Source organism: Theropithecus gelada, chromosome 1 (genome assembly GCF_003255815.1).
Source record: "Theropithecus gelada isolate Dixy chromosome 1, Tgel_1.0, whole genome shotgun sequence".
Lineage (NCBI taxonomy): Eukaryota > Metazoa > Chordata > Mammalia > Primates > Cercopithecidae > Theropithecus > Theropithecus gelada.
The window spans coordinates 128,251,885-128,261,881 of record NC_037668.1 but is presented as its reverse complement, the minus strand read 5'-3'; the positions used below and the strand labels follow the sequence as shown (position 1 = coordinate 128,261,881).

Here is a 9,997-nt window from a genome sequence, read left to right as displayed (position 1 = left end):
AGTGCTGGGATTACAGGCGTGAGTCACTGCACCCGGCCTTCTCAGCAGCTCTTGTGGGAACACAGAAGGGGAATTCAAAATTTGGCTACCTCTCCCACTCGTGTGATCAGGGAAGAACAGGCTTATGAGAGACCTGAAAAATTCTTCCGAGCAGCTTTGGATTTAAAGTTATAGCGCTGTTTAAAATAATGTAATATGGCAATCTGGAATGTCTCCAAGAAAAGTCATTTTGGTCTCAGTCACTGACATCTGTACTATTATTTGTTTGAATGTTCTTTTTGTCAACAGTTGTAGAGTAAAGAAGTTTTTACAGATCAATGAGTAAAATGTTCATTTAATAACTTTCTAACTATATACAGTATATGCTTGATAATTCAAAACTCTCCAAATGTGGATATGATACAATAATTATTTCAAATTATTAAATGAGTATTTAATCCTTTTAAATTACATTTTGAAAATTTAATGGCAATTACAAATTTTAATTTAAAATAATATTAAGGATTTAATCTGATTTACAGAAATGAAATGCAATGAAGAGATTAGGGGCTAACCTCCCATTACTATAAAATTCTCTGGCTAGCACAGGAGCAACTGGATTGCTTTCAGCAGTCTTGAAGCACTAAAATATCTTAAAATTCATATGGAGAAATAGTATGTATCTCTACATTAAATTTAGATATGATATTTATTCTCTGACAAATCAGACCCAGAATATTACTTTATTAATTTTTATGTAATTGAACAAAAAACATTTAGCCATCCTTCATTTAGTCATATTTTGTATAAATATAAAAATCTCTGATAAGTGAAATGTTTTTTCAAATTATATTTCTATTTTTTCACAGCTTTATAGGTAATTATAATTTTCAAACTTTAAATATTTCATGTGATTTGATATATCTGTACAGAAAGAGTAAGATAAAAACACTTAATAACATTAAATCTAATTTGCAAAAATTGATATCTGACATTTGTTGTGTGCTCTTGCAAAGAGTGCATAGGACATTTCTGCAGCAATCAAAAAGGTAAAATCTTTTTAAACTCAGATTTCAAGTTTTCTCTAATATTCCTTCTAATTCTAATCCCTGGAAATACTTTCAAGTTTTGATTTCTAGATGCAATGTGTTTTGTTACATATACACATATTTTATCCTTAAACTTTTAAAAAAACAGTATGATCAGATTCAGCATGATGATATCTTCACAGACTCTGTAGAAGTCCTCTGTGCAAGATTAATGTCGAGATTCCTAGTGCACCATCGTGAAAAACCAGTTAAAGATAGTATACAACTATGCTTTAGTGGGATTTCCTGCAGGTTTGGGATCATAACCATATAAAAAAGTAGCTGTTATTACAAGGATGGCTCCAAGGAAAAAGACACTGAATAAGACGAAGACAAAATAAAAAAGAGAAAATCAGATTAAAAGCAGAATAAGTTCCTTCTATTTCTTTACTATAAAAATAATTATAATTTGGGGAAAAATGTTCCAGTAACACAGCTAACAAATCTTGAGTACCTACTACATTCCAGGTATCTGGCTAAGTGCTTTATATGCATTCTTTCATTGAGTTCTCACAGCAACTCTATGAAGATGTACTAGTATTCACTTTTTACACATGAGGAAACAGTTTTAAAGAATTTAAAGAACTTGTCTAAAGCCCCATAACTTCAAGAGGATTCAAACTCAGGTATGTTTAACTCTACAGCCTGTACTCTCGTCCACTGCACTATACTGTCTTCTAAAACAAAGATATTTTAACTTCTGTATTTCACCTTAATAGGGATTTTGTATGCAATACATTCAATAACAAAAGGTCTTAATTCTTCAGTTGAACATATGAAAGGAAAATTTTATTCTGTCATGTTAAACCAAGGTAAAGTTTAGTTTAAAATCCAAGATAGTAATAAGCAAAACTCAGGACCAATTTTTATAGGATGCTTTACAAAAGGAATTACATTAAATACAGGGAGTTCTTGGTTTCCTCTTTATCCTATGTATCTATAGATACAGTCTACCTTACGATACATTGGAAATGAAGACTGGATATGTGAACTAGACTAGACTACAAATATTAACTTTTTTTTTTTTTTTTTTAAAGACAGGGTCTCACTCTGTCACTCAGGCTCTGGAGTGCAGTGCTGTCATCATGGCTCACTGCAGCCTCGACCTCCAGGGTTCAAGCAATCCTCTCAGCTCAGTCTCCTAAGTAGCTGGGACTACAGGTGCAAACCACCACACCTGGCTAACTTTTCTATTTTTTGTAGAGCCGAGGTTTCACTTTGTTACCCAAGCTGATCTTGAACTCCTGGGCTCAAGTGATCTGCCTCAGACTCCCAACATGCTGTGATTACAGGCATGAGCCACTGTGACCGGCCTGAATCTTAACTTTTATTTATTTTTTTGAGATGGAGCCTCTTCTGTCACCCAGGTTGGAGTGCGGTTGTGTGATCTCGGCTCACTGCAACCTCTGCCTTCCAGGTTCAAGCAATTCTCCTGCCTCAGCCTCCCAAGTAGCTGGGATTACCGCTGTGCACCACCACCCGCCGCTAATTTTTTGTATTTTTAGTAGAGACAGGGTTTCACCATGTTGGCCAGGCTGGTCTCGAACTCCTGACCTCAAGTGATCTGCCTGCCTCAGCCTCCCAAAGTGCAATCTTAACTTTTAATGTGTACATTTTTTTAAATGCTATTATAGAGACATAAGCTAGTTTTGGATTTAAAGTTTCTACTAATAGTCCAAAGCCATGCTCCTGGTTTTTTTTTCAATTGTCTGTAAATGAAAAATAATTACTAATCATTATTAAAAGGCCCTTCATAATATGGTCCCCCCAAACTCATCCTCCCCACTTCATGCCACCCAATCTATAATTCAGCCACTCCACTCAGTGAACACAACATACACCTTCTTGACAGTGTCTTTAGAGATACTATTCCTTCTGTCCACAGTTTCTTTGCTTCTTAGAAAATCCTTATTCATAATTCAGGTCTAATGTCTCCAAGACTCACTCCCCTAGGCAGAACTCCCCTAGCATAACACTTACCACACTGCCATTAAATGATGCATAAGTCCACTCCCCTGCTCAACCACGTGCTCTTCATTCACTGTGGTACCACAGTGCCTAGCATATACAGGGAGCTCAGTAATTATCTGTTATGATTAATAACTAGATTTGACTTGATGCAAATGGTTAACTCTTCAAAAGACTTGCAGTTATACATATAAAGTTATTAGGATAACATAAAACATCCTATAATGTATCTTGAAGAAATTGCTACCACATTAATATTTGGTAATTATTAATTACTAGACACTGTCTTCATTAGTCATTATGAACTATTCTTAGCTTTCTGGAACTTTGGAATGGCATGGACTGAAAGTTCATGTCAACTGAAAGATTCTATGGTCTACCTTTGTATCCACTGCAGGAATCCTTTCTATAATATCTTTAGCAGGATCTACTTGAATACCTAATAATGTCAGGAAACACCTGTTTCTCAAGCCAGCAATTTTTAGATGGTTCTGAGAGAGAAAATTGTCCCAGAAAAAAATATATATATTAGGAAAAAACTATCAGAATGTAATGATTACTTCAAGGATCTGAGCCCCCTCTAACAGAATTATTATATGTATACTTCCATTGTTGCATTGATCATACTGTTATAATTCATTTATTCACATCTGTCTTTGCAATCACTTGATGGTCACCAAACCTTGATGACCTTGAAGACAACAAATTGTGTCTCATTCATGCACTCCTTTTCCAGGAGCTAGCACGGTGGCCAGCACGCACATAGTAGACACTTAATAAACTTTTGATAAAAGAATAAGCAACCCTAAATGGAAGAATGGTAACACCACTAAGCAAAATAACAAGCACAAGAAAAATAATTTAGGGAAGTGGGTAATAGTGATATTGTATCAATGGAGATGTCTAACAGTCAATAGAATAAAGGGATCTAGAGTTTAGGTGAAATTTGAACTTATCTTCCTAGAGAAGACAGATATGACATGGCAGTGGATGAGATGGCCGAGAGAGGGAGCAAGGATTGACAAGCTACCAAAGGGACAATCAGAAAGGCAAGTATAGGCATACCATTTCAGAGAAGCCAAACAAACAACCCAGTTTCAGGAGGTGGAATGAGGCTAAAGGCAAATATATTATTACATTTAGGATAGAATTGAATGAAGATTGAGAAAATGTCACTAGATTTATTACTGAAAATGTATTATCCACAAAGGTAAGATGCATAAAGACAGAGGGCTTAGTTACCTATTTTAGGAAAAAGAATCCATCTTCTCCATCTGGCTGAGTGTCCTGAGCATATTCTCAAAATATTCATTCATTCATTCATTCATTCATTCGTTCGTCCATTCATTCGTTCGTTCATTCATTCAATAATGGCAGTATCATTGTCTTTTCTCTTTCTATCTTCAACCCAACAAACCTTATATACTTCCTCAGAAACATGAATTTACAGGCAGGCATATATCTCATTGCCAAACTACTACTCTTTTGTCCCTCTGTTGGCTTACTTGTTCATTTATTTGTTTATTCTCTGCATAATTCAAAGATTTAATTACCTCAGCCTTACATAAGGTTCTTTTAAAAAAAAAAAAAAAAAGGTATGATTTTTAAAGTAAAATCTAAAAATCTGCAAGGTGCAAACATTCTCAAAGTACATTAAAGCATATTATTTCCTCATCTTATGAACAGGGAATACGATTAAGGTTACAAAATTAAGATATAAGTGTTCATTGTTAGTCTAAGTCTCACTAGCTAAGTGATTCATTTCCATACAAAGCTGAAAACAGAAATGCTTTTAAATTTTTATCTCATAAGAACTACAAATCTCAACATGTATGTTCCAGACCTATTGTCTAGATTGCTAGAAAAGAATTAAAACCATCAATGTTCAATATAAAAATATAAAAAGGATATTATATTTTTATAGTGCCAAATTCCATCCATAATCCTATTTCATTCTCAAAAACACAAATGAGTTCGGCGCAGTGGCATATAACTATAATCCCACCACTCTGAGAGGCAGAGGTGGGAAGATTGCTTAAGGTAAGAAGTTCAAGATCAGCCTGGGCAACAAAGCACATCTGTAGTCCCAGCTACCCAGGAGGCTGAGGCAGGAGGATTGCTTGAGCCCAGGGGTTTGAAGCTGCAGTGAGCTATGACCATGCCACTACACTGCAATCTGGGTGACAAACTGAGACCCTGTCTCAAAAATATAAACATATAAATAATAAAGTAATAAATAAATAAAAGATCCTTGGGAGATTCCAAAGTTTAGAGGTTGAGAAAATCAGGAGAAGAGTAAAGTTGGAGGAAAACCAAGAGTGGTGTCCTGGAAACAATTAAAACTTCCCACTAGTCTGGGGTTATAAATTAAACAAAATACTAGAATTTTCAATGCTATCTGTAATGGATATTCACTACACTCAATTTTTCCTGATGCTATCTCCTCCCTTAGCATCCATAAAACTACAGAGTCCTGGGTCTCCTTCCTCACTTATAACTCCTCCTGCAATTCCTTTCCAGTCTGCTCTTCCTGCTACCACCTAATTGAGTTTCCTCATGAGCCACATTCTCTATATAAACTGTCTTCTTCAAGGAAGTCATGTAAATTCCGTATTTTAAAAATGTCATTACATGACTTATTTTTATGACTTTATATGACTTATTAACTTTTTTATATCACTTTTTTTTACTTTGCAGGGAAAATATTCACATCTATTTATTGGGAAAATTCTGGCCAGCCAAATTTGTATAAAAAACTTTTCAGAAGAAGACTTTATTTCATGACTTTAATTTGAAATATTTTTAAAACATAGTTAAATAAATTTTTAAAATTGTATTTCAATGCTTCTTCAAATTTATCAGATCACCTTACGGAGAATTCTAATTTTTCTATATACTTTTGGGGATTAAAAAAATAGAAAAGAATATTTTACCTGGTTGGCACAAAATCTTGAAGCCAAAAATAGGAGATCAATGTTGATAATATTATCGATAAAGAGGTTGCAAATCCTTTTAAAATATTATCTGCATACTTAATAACAGCAGCTATTACAAGGCCTCCAAGTGCCTGCAGAAGTTTTAAAAAAATATTTTTTAAAACACACATATAAAACTGCATTTCAAAACAATTTCAATATTTAATAAAGCTTTAAGCTTTTGTCCTATAAATTCAATCCCATTATAGTAAGGGATTGATTTTAAACATCTCTCACAACAAATAGACTTACAGGTTTTGTTCAATAGCCCTCTTATTTCAAAAGGCATTTAATAAAAGTAACTACCAGGATAATCTGCAGTTTGTTATAATGGAGTTTGACCATATTGCAAATAAAATGTCTATCATTATCCAATTTAGTAATTAAACATCACTTGTTTGGACAAATGTGAGAGGACTGGTCACTTTAAATAGTGAAATATTTTTACTTTTGAGTAAAATTAGTAATCAGAGTCATTTTACAGCCTTTCAATAGCCTCTTAATTTGACTTTTTTCCTATAGTTTCTCCCCGTTGAATTCCACCTTTTATTACTGTCAGATTAAGTTTTCTAAGGCACAATTTTAATTGTGCTCTTTCTTTAAGACTGTAGAAAGAACTTTCTACCCAATCCCTCTCAAATTCCCAATTGTAGCTACTTTAATAATGAGGTTTTACTATACTACACAGTTCTGCTTTCTGCCAAAGACTACTTATCATTTTCCAAATCTGGGTTACCTACTATAACAACTTTCAAAACACCTCTTCTATGATGGAAGCTTTATTTAGAGAAAGTCATAAATTATGCCAGTTGAGCTTACTACAAATTAATGTTTCAGTCCCAATATTTTTTGGCAATGTTGTCATTCATCTGTTTACTCCCTATTGAATCCTTCATGCCAGTTATACCAAACATTTTTTATTTTTCTCATATCTTCAGCCCCTTTTTAAGGGAAGGGGGCTTCTTCTCTTTGCTGGAATAAGATACATCATACATAAACTCTCTTGATTCACCCTATCTCCGCTTCAAATTTTCTTTTAATTATTTTTTTCAAATTTTCACTTATCCTTGTCTCCTTTTCTGCTATCTTATTTTTTTTTTTTTTTTTTTTTGAGACGGAGTCTCGCTCTGTTGCCCAGGCTGGAGTGCAGTGGCCGGATCTCAGCTCACTGCAAGCTCCGCCTCCTGGGTTCACGCCATTCTCCCGCCTCAGCCTCCCGAGTAGCTGGGACCACAGGCGCCCGCCACCTCGCCCGGCTAATTTTTTGTATTTTTTAGTAGAGACGGGGTTTCACCGTATTAGCCAGCATGGTCTCGATCTCCTGACCTCGTGATCCGCCCATCTCGGCCTCCCAAAGTGCTGGGATTACAGGCTTGAGCCACCGCGCCCGGCCTCTGCTATCTTAAAAATAGAAGTATCCGGCTGGGCGCGGTGGCTCACGCCTGTAATCCCAGCACTTTGGGAGGTCAAGGTGGGTGGATCACGAGGTCAGGAGATCGAGACCATCCTGGCTAACACGGTGAAACCCCGTCTCTACTAAGAAATACAAAAAAAAAAAAACTAGCTGGGTGAGTTGGCGGGCGCCTGTGCCTGTAATCCCAGCTACTCGGGAGGCTGAGGCAGGAGAATGGCGTGAACCCGGGAGGCGGAGCTTGCAGTGAGCTGAGATCCGGCCACTGCACTCCAGCCCGGGCGACAGAGCGAGACTCCATCTCAAAAAAATAAAAATAAAAAAAACACAACTATCCTTTGCCACCTTCACCTTCCTTCCTGGAGCCTTGCTTCTTAGGCTTCAAATATCTCTAGAAGAATAGGAGGCTCTAAGGATAGTGACTTGTGTCTTCATTTTTATATCCTCTAGAATTCTCCATATGTATTTTTTAAAGATGTAATTAATTACTCAACCCTTGAACAATTCCAAGCTATATATAAACTGAATTTGACAGACGTTTTCCAATATGTAACTACAATATGAGGCTATGAATTGTCACAATTAAATATCCAGATCTGCTTCTTGGGTCTTAATGGCTGACCCAGACTTCCTATACAATGATAAGACTTATAGAAAAATCCAAAGTTATATTTGCCTTAACCTTCAGCTCTTTTATTCTTAAACCCGTATTTTCATTATGTTACATTTAAATACCACAAAGTTCATTAAAGATCCCTTTTCAAAATAAGATTTCATTACAGCGTTAAGATCACTTCTATTCTAACTTCCTTGAATAAACTAGATACGAGAGCACTAACAGTAGTGCCCTTTTCCCCTCACATCAGCATATCAGGAGCTACTTTGATTCTCTATATTAAAATAGAGTTTATTAGCATTAAATCTAAGACTTTAAATGCTTTACCTGAAGAACAACTACTATCCAGGTCAGTCGGTTATATCCCTGAAAAAATCCATTCTTTGATACCAGTTCTCCATCATAAATGTATACACCCATTAATCCAAATATACTTCCAAAGAAACCTAAAAAAAATTAAAGTCTACATGATGTATCATTTAGTTTTTCTGAAGAGAAATATTTTTTCCACTGACATTCCAAATAATTTTATACTTAACTTTTTCTTTTTGATAAAATTAGATTACTTTCTTTTTTTTTTTTTTTTTTTGAGACGGAGTCTTGCTCTGTTCCAGGCTGGAGTGCAGTGGTGTGATCTCGGCTCACTGTAACCTCCGCCTCCCAGGTTTAAGCAATTCTCCTGCCTCAGCCTCCTGAATAGCTGGGACTACAGGTGCTTGCCACCACACCTGGCTAATGTTTTGTATTTTTAATAGAGACGGGGTTTCACTGTGTTAGCCAGGATGGTCTCGATCTCCTGACCTCGTGATCCACCTGCCTCGGCCTCACAGAGTGCTAGGATTACAGGTGTGAGGCACACGCCCAGCCAAAATTAGATTTTTTTAAAAATCTTTACTTGGTTTTGTATACTTAACAAAAGTATACTTAGTTTATGACTATAAGACAAAGACATACAAATGTAAAAAGACAAAGACAGAATATAAAAAATAACAGACATTATCAACTTTGGAGCACTAAAATAATACAATGCACAAATTAGATGATTACATGGCTAGCCCATTCAAATATGTGCAAATTGCTCACATTTGGAATATGTCATTGTTCTTCCACCTTCCTCTTGCTAGATCTAGATTTTCATATATTCACATTGGTACATACAAATATAAAAGCTCAGGCAGGGAGTACAACATTTTTCCTTATTAAGAAGTTTCGAGAGTGGGCACAGTGGCTCACGCCTGAAATCCCAGCACTATGGGAGGGCAAAGCAGGAGAATCATTTGAGCCCAGGAGTTTAAGACCCGCCCAGGCAATGAAGCAAGACTCTATCTCTACCAAAAAATTTTAAAATTAGCTAGGTGTGGTGGTGCACGCCTGTAGTCCTAGCTAATCAGGTGGCTGAGGTGGGACGATCACTTGAGCCCAGAAGTTTGAGGTTACAGTGAGCTATGATTCTACCACTGCATTCCAGTCTGAGCAAAACAGCGAGACTGTCTCTAGAAAGTAAATAAATAAAGTTTTGTTTTGAAAGTATAACTAATAATTAATACCCAAAAAATCACAGCTAAGAAACAGTCATAGAAAACATTAGATTCTGTGTTACTGAAGCTTCACTGTTAGAGAAAGTCAACTTGGTAAGAGCAGAAACTGTCTTGTTCATGTTGAATCTCACCTCAAAAGCATAGTCTATCACATGACTATTGGAGTAAGAGACTCCCAGAAGCATTGCTAGGCTATAAATAAAGAAATTCATGCTGACAGGGACCGCTTTTTATGGGTAGCCTTTGAAATATATGCAGTTAAAGAGTGCAAGGGTAAAGCAATTTTTAAAAATGAAGTCATAACTAATCAAAGTATTCCACAATAGAAAGGAAGTGAAAAGGATGTGAAATGCTCTAAAATTCCATTTAAGTCAGCTCTATCCTTTTAATGTCTAATTTCAAACATGAAATTAATGCTGGCA

The 9,997-nt window shown here is 35.8% G+C and overlaps 1 protein-coding gene across 3 annotated transcripts in view; it reads right to left on the bottom strand.

The window, feature by feature from the left end:
• Window positions 1-316: 316 nt before the first annotated feature.
• Window positions 317-9,997, bottom strand: part of SLC35A3 (solute carrier family 35 member A3) — a 52,868-nt gene continuing 43,187 nt past the window's right edge. For 2 of the 3 annotated variants that reach the window (XM_025364857.1, XM_025364854.1), the window contains exons 6-8: window positions 8,365-8,483; window positions 5,969-6,102; window positions 317-1,384 (exon numbers count right to left, since the gene is read on the bottom strand). In XM_025364857.1, coding sequence (XP_025220642.1) covers window positions 1,294-1,384; window positions 5,969-6,102; window positions 8,365-8,483 — 344 coding nt within the window. In that variant the 3' untranslated portion in view covers window positions 317-1,293. The remainder of the gene's footprint in view (window positions 1,385-5,968; window positions 6,103-8,364; window positions 8,484-9,997) is intronic. The other variant, XM_025364860.1, reaches the window with a different exon arrangement.